General features: G+C 44.8%; 1 protein-coding gene across 1 annotated transcript in view; it reads left to right on the top strand.

Annotated features, from left to right (window-relative positions):
• The first annotated feature begins 14,616 nt into the window (after positions 1–14,616).
• PHEX (phosphate regulating endopeptidase homolog X-linked) overlaps positions 14,617–24,979 on the top strand; it is a 136,489-nt gene continuing 126,126 nt past the window's right edge. The window contains exons 1-3 of the mRNA XM_034755287.1: positions 14,617–15,058; positions 19,590–19,658; positions 23,312–23,473. Of these exons, the coding sequence (XP_034611178.1) occupies positions 14,935–15,058; positions 19,590–19,658; positions 23,312–23,473 (355 nt within the window). The 5' untranslated portion in view covers positions 14,617–14,934. The remainder of the gene's footprint in view (positions 15,059–19,589; positions 19,659–23,311; positions 23,474–24,979) is intronic.

Below are 24,979 nucleotides of genomic sequence, written 5' to 3'. Positions count from 1 at the left end.
CCCCTCAGTCTGAGAGCTGCGCATCCAGGAAACTCAATCCTTAGCTCCCTAGGTACTGTACTTCTCTGTTCCTGGAAGCGACTTTGGCTGCATATTAGCCTTTTAGATCTCTCCAACAGCATTCAGCTTTCTTTCAAGACTGACTCACATGCTGTACTGCCCTACCTCCAGCCCACACACATCATACTAGCTCCTAGCACCACAGACCCCACCCCTTTCTGTAGAGTGATATTCTACAGCCGCTCACTGAACCCTACATACAATATTTTCTCCCAATAATTTTGGTTGCTAAAGCAGCAGCTTTCTTCCTCTTACAACAAGTTAAAAACACTCACAAGGGAAATCAAACTACTTTTATTGCAGCAGGAAGTTGTTCTATGAACTGATCAGGTCAAGCTTAGACCAGTTCCTATAAGACAACCTGTCAATAACTATTGGTGTTTTTTCATAGTAACACTCAGGGTGTGTGACATTGCAGGATGAGGACACCAGGGATAAGTGGCCTAACCTCAGGTCCAGGTGGCCAAGAGAAGTGGGTGAGATAGGGGCTGTGCTTCTCTCCCAATCCCCCATTTCATGCTAAAGCTAGAAATAATGCTAAAGGGACACCGTGAGGAACAAAATCTTAAGAAGTTTTTCAAAAAAGACTGAGTATAAATTAATGCAATCCTCTCAGTAGCTAGCAATGTGTTTTAAATGCATTTATATAAATACATAAAAATAAATGTTTTATTTTTTCTTTAAAAATGAGTGATTTTATTTTTTCCCTGTTACTTTTTTTAAAAATCCAGTAATTTTGAACTATACAAGCAAGAAAATGCATCTGAACTAAAGCACAGCTATTCTCAACATTTTCAACAAACTGAGGCTGAGTTTGGAACAAGTTTGGGCTGCTTGATAGTTCCATAGATTCATAGATTCATAGATTATAGGACTGGAAGGGACCTCGAGAGGTCATCGAGTCCAGTCCCCTGCCCGCATGGCAGGACCAAATACTGCCTAGACCATCCCTAATAGACATTTATCTGACCTACTCTTAAATATCTCCAGAGACGGAGATTCCACAACCTCCCTAGGCAATTTGTTCCAGTGTTTAACCACCCTGACAGTTAGGAACTTCCAGATGCCTTATGGTACAAATTGTGCACATCCCTGTGGTTTTGAATAGTTTCCAGTTGAAAATAGGCAAAATATGTGGGCTTTGTGGTATTTGAAAGCATTGGAACTCATGTGAAGCAGTTATGGACAAAAAGTTCACACAACCCTCCCTGAAATGAAAGACCCGTGTTTCACAGAGCTCAAATCCGAGACTACGTCTGCATTTCCCTGCAGTTCAGACTACGGAGGAGTGAATAGCAGTGCGCATCAACGTGCAGTGTTGTAAACCCAGTATTGCCATCCCCAAATGTTCAAAAATCACAAGATTGACTTTAAAATCATGAGATTATGAACAAATAATAGATTTGGTGTTCTTTTGATTTGCCTTCTGCTTTTTGAGCCTTTGGGGTGCACTGAGGTTACATTTTGAAGCTTTCTCCACAGCCACTAGGCCTAGAAACGTACTTTTTCTTTAAGAATGGAGGCTGAAATCATCACATATCCACTTGACTCCGGGAGTTGGGACTTTAAGGAAAACATAATTATCATGAAACTCATGACAAAATCATGAGTTGGCAACACTCTAACCACCCTGGGTGGACTATGCGGCTGTGATCTCAAAGGTTCACATTAATGTAATCAGGTTTCAGAGTGGTAGCCGTGTTAATTACTAAGCAAGAGATTTAGACCGAGCTGGATGAGCGACCGACTGAAAGGGGCGATTAGGAAAAAACAGAAAGCGTACAAAGAGTGGAAGAGGGGAGGGATCAGTAAGGAAACTTATCTTAGTGAAGTCAGAGAATGTAGAGATAGAGTGAGAAAGGCCAAAGGCCATGTAGAGTTGGACTTAGCAAGGGGAATTAAAAGCAATAGCAAGAGGTTTTACAGCCATATGAATAGGAAGAAAGCAAAGAAAGAAGAAGTGGGACCGCTGAAGACTATAGCCGGAGAGGAGATTAAAGATAATCTAGGCATGGCGCAATATCTCAATGAATATTTTGCATTGGTGTTTAATGAGGCCAATGAAGGTATTAGGGATACTAGCACCGTTACAGAGGGGCATACAGGATGGGGGATTACCGCATCCGAGGTAGAAACAAAACTAGAACGCCTTAATGGGACTAAGTCGGGTGGACCGGACGATCTTCATCCGAGAATATTGAAGGAATTGGCGCGGGAAATAGCAGGCCCATTAGCGATTATATTTAATGAATCTGTAAACTCGGGGGTGGTCCCGTTAGACTGGAGAATAGCCAATGTGGTTCCTATTTTCAAGAAAGGGAAAAAAAGTGACCCGGGTAACTATAGGCCTGTTAGTTTAACATCAGTAGTGTGCAAGGTGCTGGAGAAGATTCTGAAAGAGAAACTAGTTGAGGACCTTGAGGTTAATGGCAAATGCGATAAATTACAGCATGGTTTTACGAAGGGCAGATCGTGCCAAACGAATCTGATCTCCTTCTTTGAGAAAGTAACGGACTTATTAGATAAGGGAAATGTGGTGGACCTAATATACCTGGATTTCAGTAAAGCGTTTGATACAGTACCCCATGAGGAATTATTGGTTAAAATGAAAAACATGGGGATCGATATGAAAATCCAGAGGTGGATAAGGAATTGGTTAATGGGGAGAATGCAGCGGGTCGTATTAAAGGGTGAATTGTCGGGTTGGAGGGAGGTTACTAGTGGAGTGCCTCAAGGTTCGGTTTTGGGACCCATTTTATTTAATCTATTTATAACTGACCTCGGGACCGATTGCAAGAGTGGGCTGATAAAGTTTGCGGATGATACGAAGGTGGGAGGAGTTGCAAACTCGGAGGAGGATAGGGATATTCTGCAGGGAGACTTGAATGAGCTTGTGAATTGGAGTATCAGAAATAGGATGAAATTTAATAGTGAAAAGTGTACGGTGATGCACTTGGGGATGAATAATAACAACTTTAGTTACAAGATGGGGACGCATTGGTTAGAAGTAACAGAAGAGGAGAAGGACCTAGGGGTCCTTGTGGACCGCAGGATGACTATGAGTCGACAATGTGACGTGGCGGTGAAAAAAGCCAATGCGGTCTTGGGATGTATTAGGCGAGGTATATCTAGTAGGGATAGGGAGGTCCTGCTTCCGTTGTATAAGGCGCTGGTGAGACCTCATTTGGAGTACTGTGTGCAGTTCTGGTCTCCCATGTTTAAAAAAGATGAACTCAAACTGGAACGGGTGCAGAGAAGGGCGACTAAGATGATCAGAGGAATGGAAAACCTGTCGTATGAAAAGAGATTAGAGGAGCTTGGGTTGTTTAGTCTGACAAAGCGAAGGCTGAGGGGGGATATGATTGCTATCTTCAAATATATCAGAGGGGTTAATACAAGGGAGGGAGAGGAATTATTCCAGCTTAGTACTAATGTGGACACAAGAACGAATGGATATAAACTGGCCGGGGGGAAGTTCAAGCTTGAAATTAGACGAAGGTTTCTGACCGTCAGAGGGGTGAAATATTGGAACGGCCTTCCGAGGGAAACGGTGGGGGCGACGGACCTGTCTGGTTTTAAGATTAAGTTGGATAAGTTTATGGAGGGAATGGTTTAATGGTAAAACATAGTAGCCAAGGAAAACCAAGCAATGGTACATGAATAGCATAATGGCCAACAAGGGTCAGGCTAGAGACTCTTGCCTATATGCTCGGGGTATTACTGATCGCCATATTTGGGGTCGGGAAGGAATTTTCCTCCAGGGAAGATTGGCTGAGCCTCTGGAGGTTTTTCGCCTTCCTCCGCAGCATGGGGCAGGGATCACTAGCAGGAGGGTCTCAGCCGATTGAAGTCACTAAAACACAGGATTGGGGACTTCAACGGCAGAGTCCAGGGAAGGGTCTTGCGGCCTGCAGCATGCAGGGGGTCAGACCAGATGATCATAATGGTCCCTTCTGACCTTAAAGTCTATGAGTCTATGAGTCTAATCTGTATCTGCAAAACAAAGAGGAGTCCTTGTGGAACCTTATAGACTATCAAATTTATTTGGGCATAAGCTTTTGTGGGCTAAAACCCACTTCATCCGATGCATGGAGGAGAAAATATAGTAGGGAGGTATAAATACACAGCATATGAAAAGATGGGAGTTGCCTTACCAAGTGGGGGGTCAGTGCTAACAAGCCAATTCAATTAAAGTGGAAGCGGGCTATTCTCAACAGTTAACAAGAAGGGGTGGAAATTACTTTTGTAGTGCTAATGAGGCCAATGTAATCAAGATAGCCCAATTCAAACAATTGACAAGAAGGTGCGAGTATCAGCAGGGGGAAATTAGTTTCTGTAGTGACCCATCCACTCCCAGTCTTTATTCAGGCCTAATTTGATGGTGTCCAGTTTGCAAATTAATTCCAGTTCTGCAGTTTCTCATTGGAGTCTGTTTTTGAAGTTTTTTTGTTGAAGAATTGCCAATTGAAGAATGTGATCCTGTTGGAAGAGGACTATGTTAAGGCCAACAAAGAACCTTTTAGTTTGTGCCTGCAGCAACCACCAAGGGAGTTACGGGGCAGCACCTTTGGCGTGCACTGCTATTCATTCCCTGTGGTCTGAACTGCGGGGCACTGTAGACAATCCCTGAGCTCTTTAGGTCAAACTGACCACTGTGTAAGCAGACACAACTCAGTTGATTTCAGTGAGAGTTGTACCACTTACACCAGCATTGAGTTTGTTCTCCCATCTTAAAAACAGCCAGATCTGCAGTTTGCGTGTTTGTGTGTGTGTCTATCTGAAAAACACACACCCAACATTCCTGGGCTATTTTTCATGTCTGCTTCAGCTTAAAATAGTTTACAGTTTATCTACCAGCTCTTGTAAATAGAATTCTAATAGAAATGCTAACAACATTAGTTCTGGCATTGTTACAATAATGATCCTATTGTTAGGAATCTCAGCCAGGGTAATTCTGATTGAACGAATGAGTCAATGAATGTTCCATTTAAATGACAATTCTCTTCCCCATCCTCAGTTCCTTCTTGCCACCAGTGAAGGTGTGTCGGAATTATTCTGCTCCAGCTTGGCTGCAGCTTCCCTCTTGAACTTGTTGGTTCATAGTTAGTAGTAACTGTGTTAAAGTAGTTTAGTTTAGTGTTCAAGTCTGGGGCACAGGGCATGCCCCGACCCAGGCGCAATAAACTAAGTCGTGCAACACTTGCAGGCGGCCAATGCCAGTGAGTGATCTGCACGCAGACTGTTTATGCTGACTGGGAAAATCCATCTCAGCGATCGCTGCAAGATTTGCAGATCCTTCAAGCCTCAGACCAAGAAGGACAGGGACATTCGGCTCTGAGCCATTCTGATGGCTCCACATTCAACAGAGAGTAAATATCTAAAAAAGAAAATGATTGACACTCCTGTTGAAAACATCTTTTAAAAATCCTCTTGATTTTCCAGCACAGCAAAGTAAAAACGTTACAGCATCTGTTCTGCTCAACAGGTTGGTGTGGATGGGGCGGAGGGTAGATAGGGTCAAGGTCCCACTGCTGTGAGTTGCCACTGAGCACCAAGGCGTTGGGGTGCGGCGACCCTTCGGTGCCTTCCTCTAGCCGGCACCTTTCTCTGTCCGTGGGATGCTCTAAAAAGCTAAGAAGAGGTCTTCTCCGCTGAGACACTGGAGCAAGACTGGGGGAGAGACTAGACCCACCTTGGGCAGTTCTTGATCCTGTTGGCCTCCAGGCCTCTGACTCAGGTTGAGTGGAGTAGCTTGGCTCACTGTGCGCTGACCTCCCTGGACGTCCGGGTGCCCTCCACGCTGGAGGCCCTGCAAGCAGCCGGGGGCATTATGTCTCTGCCGGTACCAGGGGCACCGCCACCGTTGGCTCCCCGGTCCAGAGGCAAACAACCACTTGAATCTCCACAGTTGCCACCTGATCGGTACCGTTCATGGTCTAGGGAATGTTCCTGACACCATTAGCCACTCAGCGACTGCCCCATGTGCAGTCCGCGCTGGTCCCTGTTGACCCCCACCAGGTTGTCTGGCTGAGTACCTACTGGTAGGGGTTCCAGGCACCCCTCCACCTCGAGGGACCGTAGACCTTGTGAGGAGAGCGTGCCCTGTCGAGACCGGGACAGACGGTACCGGGAGTCCTCGTCTCCAAGATGCTACTGTAGTCCCGTCGCGTTACGGGCATCGACGCCGTTCCCGTTCTTTGTCTCGCTCCAGGACCCTGTCGCGGCACCGCTCCTGCAGTCCCAAGTGTCGATCGCTGGCACCTCGCCGTTGTGGATCCGCCTGTTGGAGCCGATAGTGGAGCAGCTGCTACCGGCAGTACTCCTGTTCCTCCATGCCGGGATCACAGTCTGGTGGTCAGTACCGTTCCCAATACGACCGCTTCTCCCGGTCCCTGGACAGCGGCAGGTTGTACGCCAGCCCGGCCTCCCTTCGTAGTCGTCAGTTGATGGGACAGGCTAGTCAGGCTGAACAGCCTGCTCTGCCACTGCCACCGCAGGTGCAGTGTCACCGGGCTCCTTGGCCGGCACTGTGGTACCAATGGGCCTCGTGGCCCCTGACGCAGCCCCCGGTGGTGGGTCGCTTGGTGGTGGAACAAAAGTACTTTGTGCCTGCCAAGGGGCATGAATACCTGTACACCCACCCTGCCCCCAACTCCCTGGTGGTTGAGTCAGTCAACCACAGGGAGCGGCAGGGCCAACCAGCCCCTACTCTGAAAAATAAAGACTCAAGGAGACTGGACCTGTTCGGGAGAAAGGTTTATTCATCCTCGAGTTTCCAGGCAAGGGTGGTGCACCACCAGGCCCTCCTGGGGAGATAAGAGTTCAATTTGTGGGGCTCTCTGCCCAAATTCGAGGACTCCCTCCAAGAGCGTGACAAGAAGGAGTTCAAGGCTCTGGTGGAGGAGGGCACAGCGGCTGCCAGGGTGACCCTTCAGGCAGTGTCGGATGCCGCGGATATGGCTGCAAGGTCTGTGGCCTCCGTGGTGTCCATGAGGAGGGCGTCGTGGCTCCTGCTGTCTGGGCTGTCCAGTGTGGCACAGAACTCCTTACAGGATCTTCCGTTCGATGGCAAGGCCCTGTTTGCTGAACAGACGGACATGAAATTGCACTGCCTGAAAGATTCCTGCACAACGCTTAAGACCCTTGGCCTCTATGTCCCGGACCGGACCAAGTTTAAGCCGCAGCAGGCTCCCACCCAGGCCGCCCACTCTAAATATGAGCCCCCTTATAAAAAGTCAAGGGACTATAAGAAATGCCCGCAGAGGCAGTCCCGGTCTGCCCCCCAACCTGGGCCCTCCAAGGGCAAACAGGCGGGAAATGGTCAGTTTTGACAGGATGGCCGAGGGCGACTTACCAGTTCATACCAGGGATCCACCTGCAATAAAGCTTCCCTTCTCCAAGTGGTTGTGTGCTTTTCTCCCGGAGTGGTCGCAGCTGACCTCAGACCTCAACACCGTCTCCCGGGGCTACACCCTCAAGTTTACCTCTACCCCGCCCATCCACCCTCCGCCCGCCATCCTTCCTGGGGGACCCCTCTCACGAGGCCCTGCTTGAGCAGGAGGTGGGGCGGCTCCTTGGCCTAGGAGTGGTGGAAGTGGTACCAGTGGAGTTCAGACACAAGGGTTTCTACTCCCGCTACTTCCTTATCCCAAAGGCCAAAGTGGGGCTCAGGCCCGTCCTGGATCTGTGAGGCCTGAACCAGTACATGGTGAAGCTCAAGTTCCGCATGGTCTCTCTGGCCTCCATCATCCCCTGGATCCCGGGGACTGGTACACCGCCCTCAATCTGCAGGATGCGTACTTCCACATCCATATATTCGAGGGGCACAGGCGCTTCCTCCATTTCACGGTTGGGCAGGAACACTACCAATTTACGGTCCTTCTGTTTGGCCTGTCCACTGCTCCCAGAGTATTCACAAAGTGCATGTCTGTGGTAGCAGCCTACCTCAGACGTCATGGGGTTCAGATCTTCCCCATCTCGATGACTGGATGGTCAAGGGCAGCTCCAGGTCACTGGTGTGGGATCACATGGTGCTCCTCCTGTCCACATGCGCCACTCTGGGGCTGTTGGTAAATGACACCAAGTCCATGTTAGTCCCAGTGCAGTGCATAGAGTTTATTGGGGCAGTCCTGAACGCAACATCGGCCAGGGCCTCCCTCCCACCGGATAGGTTCGAGACCTTAAGGGAGCTCATCGGCACAATCATAAGGTTCCCCGTGACCACAGCCAGAGCGTGCCTCCAGCTCCTGGGTCACATGTCAGTGTGCACATATGTGGTTCGCTATGCCAGACTCAGGATGAGGCCCCTCCAGCTCTGGCTGGCCTCGGTGTTTTCCCAGTCCAGAGACAGGATGGACAAAGTCCTCACTGTGCCCAAACCCATGATCACCTCCCTACAATGGTGGTCCTCCCCGGGGAACATGCTCCACGGGGTCCCATTCAGGGGCTGGCCCCCATCAGTGGAGCCGCTGTCTGATGCGTTGGACCTGGGGTGAGGAACCTATGTGGGGAACGTTCAGACCCAAGGTCTGTGATCCGCACAGGACCTTGCCCTGCATTTAAACGTCAAGGAGTTCAGGGCAGTCCGTCTGGTATGTGTGGCCTTCTGCTCACACCTGGAGGGCAGAGTGGTCAGGGTTCTCCCGGACAATGTGGCCTCGATGTTCTACATCAACAGGCAAGGTGGGGCCCACTCCTCTGCCCTCTGTCAAGAAGCCCTCAGGCTGTGGGACTGCTGTATAGCCCACGATATTTGCAATTGCTCCACTTACCGGGTGCCCGGAACTCGCAGGCAGATTGCCTGTGCCGAGACTTATCCTCTCAGCATGACTGGTCACTACACCCAGAGGTGGTGCACAGGATTTTCCAAAAGTGGGGCACTCCCCGGGTGGACCTGTTCACAACACAGCAGAACCGCTGGTGTTCCTGCTTCTGCTCCAGGGGAGGGGGTTGGGTGTGGGGACCATCTCCGATGCCTTCCTCCTATCCTGGTCGGGCCAGCTTCTTTATGCCTTCCCCCCGATCCCGCTGATCGGCAAGGTCTTGGAGAAGATAAAAATGGACAGGGCCTGGGTCCTCCTGATCGCCCCGGCATGGCCCAGGCAACATTGGTACGGGACTCTCACGAGTCTGGCAGTCACCCCGCTGTGGCCATTACCATCCCGCCTGGACCTGCTCTCCCAGGACCAGGGCCGCTTCCTTCACCCCAACCTGATGACACTCCGCCTCACGGCATGGCTGCCCAATGGTTAGGCTGGGAGGAAAGAAACATGCTCGGAAAGGGTTCAGCGCATCCTCCTGGAAAGCAGACATGTCGGGCCTACCTGGCAAAGTGGTCTTGGTTTTCCCGGTGGGCAGCTGATCGGGCCATTTTGCCATTTTGCTCCGATCCAGCTCATTTTAGACTATCTCCTTCACCTTGGAGCCCAGAGCTTAGTGTCCAAATCCGTCAAGGTGCACTTGGTGGCCATATCGACCTTCCACCTGCCGGTGCAGGGCCACACGGTATTTTCCCATGCTATGACTGGCTGATTCCTTAAGGGATTGGATCGACTTTTCCCGTATGTTAGGCCCCCAGTCCCGCAGTGGGACCTGAACTTGGTGCTGGCCTGGTTGATGGGTCCCGCGTTTGAGCCGCTAGCTACATGCTCCTGGTCGCACCTCTCGTGGAAGATAGCCTTCCTGGTGGTGATCACGTCAGCTAGACGGGTCTCGGAGCTCAGAGCCCTGTCCTCCGAGCCCACGTACACGGTGTTCCACAAGGATAAGGTCCAGCTCTGACTGCATCCTTCGTTCCTCCCCAAGGTGGTCTACACCTTCCACATGGGTCAGGACATCTTCCTGCCAGTGCTCTGTTCCAAACCCCATGCATCCAATCAGGAGCGCCACCTCCACATGCTGGATGTGAGATGGACTCTGGCCTTTTACCTGGAACATACAAAGCCATTAAGGAAGTCCTCGCAGCTGTTCATCGCCTCAGCCGAACGCATGAGAGGTCAGCCGATCTCCACTCAGAGGCTCTCCACCTGGATCACCTCATGTATTCGTACCTGTTACGATCTGGTGGGAGTCCCCCCCCCCCGCCACCGATTGTGAGGGCACATTCAACTAGGGCACAAGCCTCGTCGGCTGCCTTCTTAGCCCATGTCCCCATTCAGGACATTTGTAGGGCTGCCACATGGTCTTCGGGTCACACATTCACCTCGCATTATGCGATCGTCTCCCAAACCAGGGAGGACGCTGGGTTCAGCAGGGCTGTACTCTGTCCCGAGAGTCTGTGAACTCCTACCCACCTCCAACACATATAGCTTGGAATCACCTATTCTGGAATACACATGAGCAATCACTTGAAGAAGAAAAGACAGTTACCTTTTCTGTAACTGGTGTTCTTCGAGATGTGTTGCTCATGTTTATTCCACATCCCACCCTCCTTCCTCTCTGTCGGAGTTATCTGGCAAGAAGGAACTGAGGGTGGGGGGAGAGCACGGCTCCCCCTATACTGCATCAGGCAGGTGCCACTCCAGAGGTTGCAGGGGGCGCTCCTCCTCTACGGGTACTGCTAGGGGAAAAACTTCTGGCACCGGTGCACGTGGCCAGCACACACACCTACTGTGGAATAGACATGAGCAACACATTTCGAAGAACACCAGTTACGGAAAAGGTAACTGTCTTTTATGGTGTCTTAAAAAAGTTTCCATGCAGCTTGCAGGGATTTCACTTTTGGCAGTGTACCTTTTAATTTCTGTTTAACTAACTTGCTCATTTTTGTGTAGACCCCCTTTCTGAAATTAAATGCTACAGTGTTGGGCTGCTGTGGTGTTTTCCCCATCACAGGGATGTTAAATTTAATTATATTGTGGTCACTATTACCAAATGGTCCAGCTATATTCACTAGTGGACCAGATCCTGTGTTTCACTTAGGACTAAATCAAGAATTGCCTCTCCTCTTGCGGGTTCCAGGACTAACTGCTCCATGAAGCAGTCATTTAAGGCTGGCCCTCTTAGCTTAGTTCATGCCTGGGGGGAGGGGACAGGGAGTAAATCCTGCCTCCAAAGGGATGACTGGGGAGACTCTCATGGAGATTTCCTTCTTTTAAGTCCCCTCCTACAGGTCTTACCTGGAAAGGAAGACAAACAGGGCTCAAGAAGTTAGCTGAAGGGTAAAATGTAGATATAGATATATTGCTCGTGAGAGCATGAACATCGCAACTTTACATGTAGCCTTTTACTATCAGCGAGGTAGTCTGAGAATGGAAGATTTTTGAAAATGACTGTCAGTTCTACAGTTGGGCCAGAATTCAGGCCCATCCCTTGTTATCTCAGACCTGAGGAAAAAAGAAATTAAATTTGCAGTGATAAACTTCATTGTGGATATAGTTAGAAAACTCACCATCTTTACAGGGGCCAGGGGGCACTGCAGACTAGTGAAGGGTTTTCACGACTTCCCCTCCAACCCTGGGTGCCTTACAATGGTTTGCTGCTGTAGCTCCCAGCTTGGGTCACTCATAACCAGCCTACAGGCATGCAGATCACACCCTGAAGTGTCTGTATGCTAGACAGCCCTGGTTCAGTCCCTCTGAGCTCAGCAGCCTGTCTACCGTCCCGTAGCCCCACTATGGCTTCCAGCAGCCTTGGTTACAACCAGCAAGGTGACCCCAACCCACACCCAGTCCTGAGTTTTCACAAAACCATGTGCTCTGTAATGTCCAGCTCTCTCCTGGACAGTTCAGAGAAATAATAAATTTTGTTCTTCTAAAGACACAAAGGCATATTTCAGCTTATTAACTTAACTACGGTAAATACATCCTTTCCTTTAAACACTGCACTGAGTTGGTTTATAGAAAATAAATCAAATTTATTAACAATAGGCCAGAGGTTAAGTGATGCCAAGTAAAAGGAATAAAGTTAGCAAGGATGACAACAGGGATCAGCAACCTTTGGCACGCGGCCCATCAGGGAAATCTGCTGGCGGGCGGGGACAGTTTGGTTACCTGCAGCGTCTGCAGGTTCGGTCGATCGCGGCTCCCATTGGCTGCAGTTCACCGTTCCAGGCCAATGGGAGCTGTGATCGGCTGAACCTGCGGACACTGCTGGTAAACAAACCGTCCTGGTCTGCCAGCGGATTTCCCTGACCACATGCCAAAGGTTGCCGATCCCTGGGTTACAAGCAAATACAAGTGAAAACATGCATCTAAAAGTCTAAAACTTAATCTAGCAAGTTACAGGCTGTATTCAAACTGGTTTCCCTCGCCAGTCTTCCTTCTTCCCAGCCTTGGGTGACTTTCCCTCTGTCAGGACCTCCACAGAAGTACAAGGTGCTGGCTTCCCTTGTCTTCCTCGGTGAATGATCTTTGCCTAAGTAGGTTTCTCATCTACATTCAGTTTCCAGAGACTTCACCTCCCCACCCCCCGTTGGTTGAAGGACCCATCTTTATCAGCTTGCAGGAGCTCTGGTCCCTTGTGTCTGTCTAGAGATGGATGCCAAAGATGTCTTCTGTCCTTGCTTACATAGGCGCTAACTCTGTGGGTGCTCCAGGGCTGGATCACCCACGGGGAAAAATTGGTAGGTGCTCAGCACCCACCGGCAGCTCCCCACCTCTCCGCCCAGTGCGCCTCCGCCTCCTCCCCCAAGCGTGCCATGTGCCTGCTTTCCTCCCGCAGCTCCCAGCACTTGCGTCGCGAAACAGTTGTTTCGCATGGCTGAGAGGGAGGGTAGTGGAGGGGGAAGGCGGCATGCTCGGGGAAGAGGCGGGGCCGGGGCGCGGGTTTGGGGAAGGGGTCCAATAGGGGCAGAGAGGGGGCGGGGACCTTGGGGAAGGAGTTGTAATCGGTGCGGGGCAAGGAAAGAGTGGGGTCGGGGAAACACAAGCTCCCCCCGGCGCCGGGGAATGTTGGCGCCTATGCTTGCTTATATCTTCCAAAGTTCCATGACCTTGCTCCTGCTGTTCTCCTCTTCCTGAGGGCTTCCCATCCCCCTGCTGATTTCTATGTAAATGGGGCTTCTATTGTTTTTGGTCACACCTTGCTTGATTTCATTAGAGACAGGTTGCCTTCATTCCTGTCTGGGAGGGAACTTGTTTCTCCCTGTTTGTCCACAGATTTGAAAACATAATATCATTAAGTATCCATATTTCCTCATAGTGTTAATAGATATATTTCACAATGATATTAATCACCAGCGTGTCATTAGTTTTCAGAAAAGACCTTCCTCTGTACACTTTGCTAATACAATAATTTTGTATACAATCAGTTGATTCAATTGTTTATCACTTCAGGTTCTGACTCCCTGTCTTTATATTCCTTTGAAATGGATTCTTGTAAGGGTTACCCCTCAAAGAAAAGTTCATTCAAGCTGTCACCAAGGCAACATGGAGTCAGGTGGTGAAGGAAGTTCTGTGCTTTTTCTTCTCCCAACTGTTAGCTTAATAACTTTGTTTACCTAATATGTTAAAATGAACAGGAGTACTTGTGGCACCTTAGAGACTAACAAATTTAAATTCGTTAGTCTCTAAGGTGCCACAAGTACTCCTGTTCTTTTTGCGGATACAGACTAACACGGCTGCTACTCTGAAATATGTTAAAATGGACCTTCATTGTCTTTGCCTGAAGATTGGGCTGGTCTGAGAATCAAATACACATTCCTTTTTAAGGAAGACTTGTTTACCAACTCCACATGACATGCCTGGTTTAAACACTTTAGTCATTATTCTAACATATATCCATTGCATACATACATCATGCAAGAATATTAATGATCAGTAAGTTACTAGTTTTCAGATGATATCTCATAAGGAATATTTTGTATAACAATTATTACAATAGTGTGGAGGATGGGATCAATTCTACAGTTGGACAAGAAATTCTGGCCCCTTGTTGTCTCAGACCAGAGGGAAAAAAATCAACTTGAAATGATAAACATCATCAGGGATTTAGCTGGAAAACTCTCACCATCGAAAGCAACTTTGTCCAAGTTTAAACCTTGGAACTGGAAATCCCTGTAGCTAAACCTTCCCCCATCCACAGTTGCCCCAAATGGGTATATTCTCTGCTATCCCACTCACAGTAGCAGAAGTGATTCATTCAGAAGCATGGTGTTTTTTACTAACATACCTAGCAGCACCACAGGACCTAGAATATGGCTTGTCTGAAATTTAAAAAAAGAGAGAACTCTTCTGTAGGTTGTCTTAATTACTGCTTTGCACTGCATCTGAGCATGACTATGATTTTTGGCACATAGTATCATATACAAAGTTCCCAAAATAAAATACTACAGGATATCCCAAAAACCCCTAGGAAACTTTATAAAGGGATTTGAACGCTTGAGAGAACATCTTTTCTGATGAAGACAAATGATGCAGCCAGGATGATTAAAGAAAATTATGTTCAGCAGATAATTAGGTTCTTTAAATAGGTGCAAGAAAAACCACTCCACCAATTTTAGTGTTAGAAAACGTTTGCTAGAAGTTTAGTTTTGATAGTAAAGGGTTTTATTGCTATGTGTTTGAGTAGCTAAAATATCTGTTCAGCAATATTGTGAAATATTCATGTTCTGAACTGATAAAGGAAACTATTAAGCGATTGGTTCACAGACTTTGCAGACAGCAAGAGCTGTAAATAAAGTAGTCACTGTTTGTCATCCCAAGTCCTGGTCAGAGGAAAACTTAAGACAGCCAGTGTTTAATGTGTGGGTTTTTTTCTTTTTGAGATAGAGTGTGGGCTAGGAAAGGGTTCATGACAGGAACTTTATGTTGTAAATAAGAAAGTGACAGAAAAGACAGAGCTTATATATAGGGTTTGTGAATAGCTGAAATGCTGGCAAACCAGCAGTAAAAAGAAAACAAGATTTCTTCTAGAGTGCTTTCTAAAACCATTCTAATGGAAGGAGAGGCAATGGGGAATTCAGCGCCAGGCGCAAAGAGGACTGTCAGCAAAGCCATTCGGATAGCCCTTGGCATGCTCATAAGTGGTATTATAGTACTTGGCATTGCACTTTTCCTAGGTAAGTTAAAAGTTATACATTAGCAAAACTTAAACTCTCTCAAGGCTTTCTACTTCTTGCTGGAATGCAAGTACTATATGGCTTATCTATGCATAGTTTTGGCTATATTCACCATCCTTTCTCCTTCTGCTGTTTTATTTTAAATGGAAATGAAAATATTTCAATAAAGACATTTGTAAAACAAACTGTTATAGTTGGGAGCTGCAACACCAGCTAACATAGCTTTGAATACTTTATTTGAATATTCAGTAGAATGTACTCTATTAAGAATTGTGGTCTTTTATAGTTTGGGGAGAGACTGGTAAAATTATGTGTATCAGTAATGCTGATTAACTGATAGATTTTAACTAATATGGGTTAATATTTTCCGTTTGCAGAAAACTGAGCTATAATGTGTGTGCTTTATGGAATCACTTTGGTTATTCATTTCATTTGGTTTCCATTAGGATTAGACTAAATGTTCTGCACATTTTTTTTTAACAGTTAATGTTTTTCTGTGATGAATTGCGGAATCTTCCTTGGAAAGATGGTAATCCAATGCCTGTTGGTTGAAATGAAACTATTTGCATCAGATTTATTAGCTACCGTTGACTAGAGTGGAGAATATTTTCCTCTCCAGGATCTGGAGTTTGTTGTAAATGAATTTTGTAGGAATATTGTTTAAAGTACATAAACAGATCTATAAAATGATGTGGAATATATTGGGTTGTGCCAAAGATGCCTACTACTAAATGAAAACCATCTGGAAAAGCAGTGTTTCTATAAAAGCTCAACAGGGTCAGATCCTCAGGTGGAGTAAATCTGTAATTTGTGTTAATTTGACAGAGCTATGCTGCTTTACGCCAGTTGTGAATCTGGCCTCTAAGGATATTAATGCATTTTATTTCTCTCACCTCTTTTATAGTCTTGTTTGAAAGATGTACTAGCCCTAGACTCTATACTTAGAACCACTTTTTAAAATCTCCTGTGCATCAGCTGAAAACTTTCATGTGGAAAACTTGAAGCAACAGGCTACAGTATGTTGGTCCTGAGCCTGCAAACACTTACACATGAGTAACTGCACGTATAAAACAAGGAGTCTTGGGGATTCAGTTGGACTCAATGAGTGTGAAACTTCATACATCTGTAACTTCTGGCAGAATCAAGTCCATAGTTTGAGTGCAAAATAGAATACCACACAGCTAGGAATAATTATAAAAAGAGGGCTTATTTTCTTCCTCTTTGTATTTATTACTTGTAGATAATATATAACCTAAGTCACTAAAGTTCACTGAAGATGCAAGTTCTTTATCCAACGTTTAGACATGAAAATGCAGGCAAAAATATTTAATGCTAAGGAGACAATTATATAAGAATAATGGGGGCCATCCTCCACCTAGTGGTCCAAACTCCCACTGACTTCTTTGGGAGCAGGATCAAGACCACCAGCACCCACAGCGCCCCTTCACCTTGCTGGGAGTTTTGGGTGCTCAGCATCTCTGAAAATCAATAAGAAGCTGAAAAAATTGTCTCTTTCTGACAAGTGGGGTTTCTTGTTTGTATTTTCTGCATAAAAACGCAAGTCCTCTAGCAAGACACTTAACAGCTACCAGAGTATACCAATAAACTTCCGAGAGAGTCCTCTTCCAGGAATATCTGACATACATAGGAATTTTGGCACATCCCTGAACATCCCATCCATCTAGTTACCGCTGCACTGTCCCATTCTCTTGGGGGCCCTGCTGGGGGAGGGTAGCTCAGAATTCTGGCTATGATTCCATATAAAATGTGCCAACAGATGCCATAATGCAAATACACTGATTTCAGCAGAACTCCTGGACTCCAAGGACACACCCTTCCTAGTCAACTTGGCCCCGGGGCACTTTGAGAACCTGGCCATTCAGTTTGTCATTAAACATCTTTAGGAGTCCCTAATCCCGTATACATTTAATAACTCATGGCCCAGCCTATCTCCTGCTCTGGTGATAGGAGCAGAGCGAAGGAAAGATCATTAGGGGGAGGGATAGCTCAGTGGTTTGAGCATTGGCCTGCTAAACCCAGGGTTGTGAGCTCAATCCTTGAGGGGGCCACTTAGTGATCTGGGGCAAAATCAAAATTGGTCCTGCTTGTGAAGGCAGGGGGCTGGACACAATGACCTTTCAGTTCTAGGAGACAGGATAGCTCTATTTATTTATTTATTCTGCCCATTCCTTCTCTGGCAGCAAGATCAGAGAATAAGGCGATTTAAGATTTGATTTCCGTACCCTTTGCCCCTGCTTCACTAGTAGCTTTAGACTTCACAAACTGTAAAGTTAGTGAGATTATTTCTGTGGCATTGAAAGTCATCGCACATTCAGGTATTTATACCACTTATTTTCTTAGAAGTCTGGAAATAACCTTCAGAAGTAGATGCAGAATAGGTGTAATGTAATCACAATTGTATGTAATGTGAGGGAATAGGCCTGGCCGGCCTCCCTTATATTGCTTGAGATGCTGGTGAAAGCCCACAATACAGGCCTTTGCAGGCCACAGGCCTGAACTAAACTAAGCAACACAGCCTTCTGCCAAGTTCAGTCAGGGGCTATGATCAGAGGAGGGAGGGGGAAGAAATGTGGAGAGCCCTAGCAAAATAACAGCTTGTATGGTAAAATATCAGCTTGTGTGTTATTGGTAGCAGAACTATAACAGCTTGTTGATGAAATATAATAACCGCTTGTGTGAAGAAATTAATTCTAGTTAAATGTTAACTTTTCCTGTAATTCCAGCTAAATGCAAAACTAGCCAATTAGATACCTTTTTTGGGCATCCTGTCAACTCCTCCCAGGTACACTGACCATAACGCCCGGAAGGTACCATGCACCTCTTCCGAGAACGTACCCTAGCTGTTGCCATGTCCTCCACCCAATATACACCCAATTCTCGGAAAAATAATGAGGAAGGTACTGAAAAAAGGGAACAGACCCCAACTCTTATATTTTCCTATTGATGTATAATTTGTACTATGTTTGCGGTTTGTAAGAATAAAAGCAGCCCACGAGCTGTGATCGTGCGTGTAGTTTCTGACTGCAACGCTCAACGCATTGATATGTATTGCAATAAACTGGCCTCAGGCTTGAGTCTGTGAACTAAAATCAATGTGTGTTTTTCCACGACAGTAATAATGGGTTCTGGTAACATAAGATGGCAAAACAATTGAGCTCGTCAAAACTTTTCAACTGAAATAGTTTCCCTCCAAAAAAAATAGGGGTTAATCAAAAACAAAAATGCTTTTTTTCAAGTTTTTTTTTTTTTTTTTAAAGAAATTTCTAAACAAATCAAAATGTTTTGGTTTTGTATTGAAATTTTGTTTTGCTTTTTGAAAACCAACACAGATTTCATAAATATCAAATTTTCCCCAGCTGCCTTCTTCCTCTTCTTTTCCCCTTTTAACACTGAGTGCAACAGAATGGATAAGGGCTAGGCTTCTTTTTTCACTTTATAAGATTTCCCCCTTTTTCTTCTCGGTATCTTTTCAAAAGTTGGAGAAGTTTTGAAATGTTATAAAAAGAAAAAAAAATGGATTCCTCCTGAACACACAACCTGCCCCCCCAACCCCCCCCCAAAAGATCTTGGGTGTGTGTTATTCATTTTAATGCACTGAGGAAATAGGAGAGAGAGGAGGAAAAACAAAAATTTGCAGGTTTTCAAGCAATATTTAGAGAAAATTTTGAAGAAACAAAAAGCTATCCCCTTTCAAACCACATGAAACAGAGACAACTGATACATTTCAACATTTTTTCCCAATTTTTTCCCCTCGCTTTGTAGATCTGGTCTAACAAGACAGCAACACTCAAAGGATTTATTACTTTAGTTCCCTGAGGAATTGCACATATATTTTGTGGATAACCTTTTGAAATATTAGACTTCAAAAGCTTCTGAAAACCAGTAAAGAAGCTAAAGCACAGTAGCTGTCTGAAGCCTCTGAAAAAGCTATGGTTCTACTGAAAATTACTAGGGACACTGTAAAGCCATTTTGTTTATTTTTTTAATTACTGTACTGGTCTTGTTTTAAAAAAAATGCAGTGTTCTGATGCAAGAGAATCTACATGAGGTTGCAATGACCAATGGGTGAGAGATCTTCCAAACTGGCAAATAAACAACGTGTTGAAGTCAGTCCAAGAACCAGCATCTCTGGTACACTGGCTTTCCACCAGTGAGGCCCTAGTGTTAGCCATTAATGTTGTCTGAAGGGGAGGTGCCCGCTTTTTCATGCTGCTATTTTTAGACTTATGAAAAACAAAATGGCAGCACCTGTTTCATAGAGTCATAGACTATAAGGCCATAAAGGACCACCAGATTATCTAGTCTGACCTTCTGTTTAATGGCCTGTTTATATACACCACCCAGCATGTACAATTTATTGAGACAAGATATTCATACCAAGTAAAAAGTTACTCTGTAGCATGTATATGGCAGGGTGTTCAAACTACAGAGTTCATGATGTTTGACTCAAAATGCTAACAATTAATTCATTGCAGTACAAATTATCCCAATTTGTTTTTCCATTTTGCAGTTAGCCAAGGACTTATAAACCTTCATCCTAAGCAACAGTATTGCTTGACTTCAGAATGCATTGAAGCTGGTAAGCAACAATCTTCAATCCTGTTTTGTAGCATAATTACAATAGTTTGGTTGAGTGAAATATTGATAGTATTCTATGGTTCCATGATGCCTTTTAACTCAAGAAGGCTTGGTAACAATTAATACATGTTAAGATCATTTAAAAACCAATGCAGCAGCAATTTACTCTAGTTCTAATTTGCTTTTGTATTGCTATCATGTTCTACTGTATCCTGTCTTTTTTACTGTAGGCCTAGTGTTGAATAAAGTCACTTTTAGAAATGCTCATACTAATTAAGTTTCCTTTTCAGTAGCTAGCAAAGTAACTAATCAGCAAAATGTTAATGATCACATAGATGCTGTAGGGCCTGGTCTAGCAAATACTTAATACCAAGTGTGGTGAAAAGGGCCCTGATGCTGCAGTGTAAGGGTGTTGACTCACCCCTGCGGCACCTCCAGTTGGTCATCCTTGGGAATTAGCTCATTTTCCAGCCAGGAGCACCCTCTGCAGGCCAGTGATCCACCTTACTGTTGGGCCCCATGTCCCTTTCCCAGGACCCAGTTCCCCTGTCTCTGGGGTGCTGCCCCCTTGGCAGTAACCCCTCAGTCTCAGGGTTACCCCAATCAAGGGAACTCCCACCCACTATCCCCACTTCACCTCAGTCCTGGCTACTGCCAGTCCTCATCTAGCCTCCATTCACTGGGGCAGACCGCCTGTGATGAATGGCTTATACACTACAAAGGGGTTTGGACCTGCTGCCTCTGGCTACCCATGGGTTGCCCCCTATGGCCCAGTACCTAATAGGCTTTACCAGGCCTGTAGCCTGGGGCTTTCCTCGGCCAGAGCTCTCTGGCTCCCTTGGCCTTTCCCCAGCCCTGCTCCACTCCAGATACCTAGTTAAGCTCCTTACAGCCAGGCCCTTCTCTCTCGGGAGGGAGGGAGAGAGACTATCTGGTTGAGCTCCTGGCTCAAGCCTTTATAGGGCCAGCTGGGCCCTGATTGGGGCGTGGCCCCAGCTGAGCCTGCTTCCTCCCAATCAGCCCAGGCGTCTTCCACCGCCCTTCTCCAGGGCTGTTTTAAACCCCCCAGGGCAGGAGTGGGTAACTACCCTGTTACATGCAGCTTGTTGTATGCTGGCAGACTGCTGTGCCCATTTAGAGAATCACGTGGTTATTTTTGCAGGATGGGGCCTATGGTAGCAGTAAATGTTTGCAGGCAAAGGGCCTTATAAAGCCAGGGTGAAATTTTCTAAACTGTTCAGCTTTGGCTTAATCCTGTTCCCACTGAAAACAGTGTGGGTTGTCCAATTGACTTTAATGAGAGCAAAGTTAGATCAGTGCTTATTATGTTTGAAAATCTGACTGTCAAGGTATTTAATTAGAAACAAAGTTGACAATATGGTATCTTTTGGGGGTATTTTTTCATGCCTCATAATGTTTGGAGTTTGGATTGCATTTGAAACTTTGATTGTTTAGCTGAACTTTTTGAGACTACAAAATTGGTTTGGAAATCTCATGAGAACAAATGTTTTCATCAGTTTTTCTACAGTTACTGTTTCTACTTTGCCCTTTACAACAACAACTTTTTGGGGGTATTTGGGCACTTTTACTTGCAGCTGAACCCTGAAAGATGAGAGAGAGAGAGAGAGACACACACACACAAAAAATAGGAAGCAATAGGGTGGAATAAACTGACTAAATATTTAAGAACCTTAAAAAATATGGGGTTTATTTTGGAAAAATAGGGGCCCATATTTTATCTGAACCATTTTTCCTGTTTGTTTGTTAGTTGTGCTAATGTATGACTGACCTTAAATTTTTTTTGCTGGATCAACAAAAATTGTCATTCTGCACAATTTGCACACTGCACAAAGTCAGAACTGGCGAGCTACTTGACTCAACAGTCTTACTTCAAAAAGCAATGAGTAGTGAATCCCTTCAGTGTATTCTTGAGGTCTAGGTCACAGCTTGTCTTACAACTATTCAAAAGCTGTACAATAATTGCCTAAGGGCAAAGCATCCAGTAAGTACTATACACCTCTACCCTGATATAACGCGACCCGATATAACATAAATTTGGATGTAATGTAGTAAAGCAGCGCTCCGGGGAGGGGTGGAGCTGCACACTCCGGCGGATCAAAGCAAGTTCAATATAACACAGTTTCACCTATAACGTGGTAAGATTTTTTGGCTCCCGAGGACAGCGTTACATCGGGGTAGAGGTGTATGTAGTAAAGATGGGCCCAAGCTATACGGTACAGATATGGATTAGGCTCTTCACTTTCAAGGGAGTTCAGAGTTTCAGTTTTAGTTCAAGTTTGTCTCTAATATTTGAAACATCACAAGTGGAGTGCAGAGGAGTGCTGAATGTATGGGAAGGTTAAAGGAGGTGGTTGCATGTGTTATAAAGGACAAAGACTATCTTTGGGCTAACCTAGAGTATGCTTTATTGATTTCTTTACAAACCTGTGTGTGTTTGCTGGACACTCTGAAGGAAGAAACAGTGTAATGTTATTTAGGGTACAAATAGGGACAGTTCTGATTTAATAAGAACCAAACCAACCTTCATCAAAACTCCAACCAAACCAATCCCGAACTTTCTCTCTTTGTAGTTATCCGATGAACATTTAAAAATTCCACACTGACAAAGTTATTGTAATGGCAATTCCAACCTAAGTAAAACTAGCAGGTACTGGAAATATTACCACAAAAAGCCTGTGAATCTTATCAGGCTTCCGTTCCAACTTTCAGAGCAAAATTATTTGGATAAACTTCAAAATGTATGGATGTTTAGCCAAACTGAGCTGAACCTCTGAATCTTTTGAGTTATATCCACCATAGGTGCAAGTGGCTTCTTCTGTGCCTGAGAGAAGCAATGTTTTTTAGATTTCAAATCTATTCTGATTGCTAGTGAAGTGGGGATAAGAAAACTGCTCAGTATCCTATTCCATGCACGCCATCCAAATCAGATAATCTAGCTATCACATGCATATTTATGCCATAATCATTTATTATGGAATTTGATTTTTACTGATAACCAGGAGAGGGATTGTTTGGCTATATGGCTCAAAAAAACTTTCTAAAAGCCACTATTAGACTTGATGTCTTTATCAGAAGAGTCTGATCTCTAATAATAATCAGTGGGCATTCAGTCATAAAAATTAAACAGGAGGTATTTTCTTTCCTCTCTTTAAAGTTAATAAAGAATTTTACACATTTTCCTTTAGTGCTATGCTGCTGCAGGTAAAGAATGTATAATTTTGGGGTGTGCTAATTACAGCCTGTTTGACATGCTCTGATATTAAATGCCTAGCTAGACTTCACTCTATCCTTGAACGATGGAGATTCCATTTCTATTCAGATTCTATAAATTCAGTTTTTTGTAGATCTGGCTCCAGTGATCATCTCATAACAATCAATGACAGGTTTGTCCAAATTAGTTATTACAATGAATGCACAAATATTTTGGCTGTTATTTAGTTTATGTATGGGCAAAGTTAGATTCTGGAAACAGCAAGACCACAGCAAGCCAGGGAATGATCTTTATCCTTCAGATGAGGGTGAAAAGTCTTGCTTGGATAACTGACGTATGTTAACTATCATTTTGGGAATATAATCTGGTATAATTTCCTGTTTTGCTAAAAATAATCCATAAATCCATGTGATACTTTATAGCGGCCTCCATCTTAAGTAAAATAAACCAGTCTGTGGATCCCTGTGAGAATTTTTTTCGGTTTGCCTGTGATGGCTGGACGTCTAATAATCCCATTCCTGAAGACTCGTCAAACTATGGAGTTTATCCTTGGCTGAGGAACAATGTGGACCTCAAGTTGAAAGGTAAATATGTTCTTTCTGAAAGCAATAAGAGCTCTTTTCACTGCAGCTTGTTAGCTGGCTTTATATAGAATGAATATTGACTCCATGCTCTTCCTTCATTTAGATTTATGTTGAATAACATCCAACAGAACAACATCACATTCTCTTTTCGTTGCATTTTTTGCTGATGCTTTTGATAAGAGTACGTTAACAGAAAACAACATGAGAAAAACACACTGTGTATGGGGTGGGAGGGAGCAGAATGTTTTTGCTGGCAACCCAATGAAACATGAATCCAGTAACCCATTGAGTGTACAACAGGGAATTATACCGAAGGGAAAGACAGCAGGATTTGATCAGATACTTCTTAGGCCATGTTTACAGTGGGGAATTTTTCAAAACCTTTTCTCACCGGTTCAGTTGAAAGGGAACTAAAATTAATGGGATCTCTGGGATCCATTTTTGCCACCGTTTTTGAAAAGCACTTAATGAAATAGTAGTAAAAATGAGTCTGTCTGTCCAAGCTTTCTCTACACTGGGAATATCAGTGGTTTTAACAGTTTACAATTCATGCAATTTTTAAATTTCCTCAGTATAGACAAAGACTTAGTGAAATGCACTAGCCTGATTGTCACAGAAAGTGAACAGAGAGCTGTCCACGTGCTACAAATGTAACTTCTCTGTTACATGGTGATTGTCACATAGCATTGTATTTTCCTCGCCAACATATTCTTTTAGAGCAATATTGTGCAGTTACCTTCACTAAGTGTTATTCATGATCTTTTTTCTGCTTTCTGTGTTTATTTGATCACTGATATTTTAAGTCAAAGCTCATTTTACCTGAGGTGGTGGCGTAGCTGTGCCTACAGACTGAAGAACTATGTTTTGCAATGTTCTGAGCATGTTTACTTAATTTGTTGACGTAGAATGGCAGATCAGATCTTAGTATTCTGCTTCATTTAAATTCCTTAGCCAGTTGGTAAATAAGCCATTTAGGTGTGTGGCTCCCATTAAAATACCTGAACTGTCATCAGAAAAACAGAAAACTGTTTTTGAGAATGTGCGTCTGGAGAAAAAAATAGCCTGAAGTGGATATGTGTAGGGAGGTAGATATTTTTATCTGAACATGACCTGACTTTGTGCTGGACTCCGTAGCAATGCCACCTCAGCAGGAAGTTCTACAAGGAAGAAGGATGATGTTGATTGTTAGGTAGGAAAAAGTGTCAGATTTTTATAATCTTGACTAAAACTGTGAGTCATGTAACGGAAGGGAGACCGTTGTGCAAAATTTAATATTATCCTTTAAGTGCCTTAACATAGTACAGTGAAAACGTGTTGCTGAAATAACAACAACCTACTCTGAGCGCAGCAGATTGGAGAGTGATCAGCACTTTTGTGTTGCATTAAAATAGATTCATTGGATTTATTGTCCTCAGGGATTTTTTGGTGCATTTTACGGGCCTTCTCCAACTTCTCCTTCAGTAAGGTCAGCATACAGTGCATGTTCATTCTAGATACCATTAACTG

This window comes from Trachemys scripta, chromosome 1 (assembly GCF_013100865.1).
Source record: "Trachemys scripta elegans isolate TJP31775 chromosome 1, CAS_Tse_1.0, whole genome shotgun sequence".
Taxonomy (NCBI): domain Eukaryota; kingdom Metazoa; phylum Chordata; order Testudines; family Emydidae; genus Trachemys; species Trachemys scripta.
This window is presented reverse-complemented; position numbering and strand designations above follow the sequence as displayed.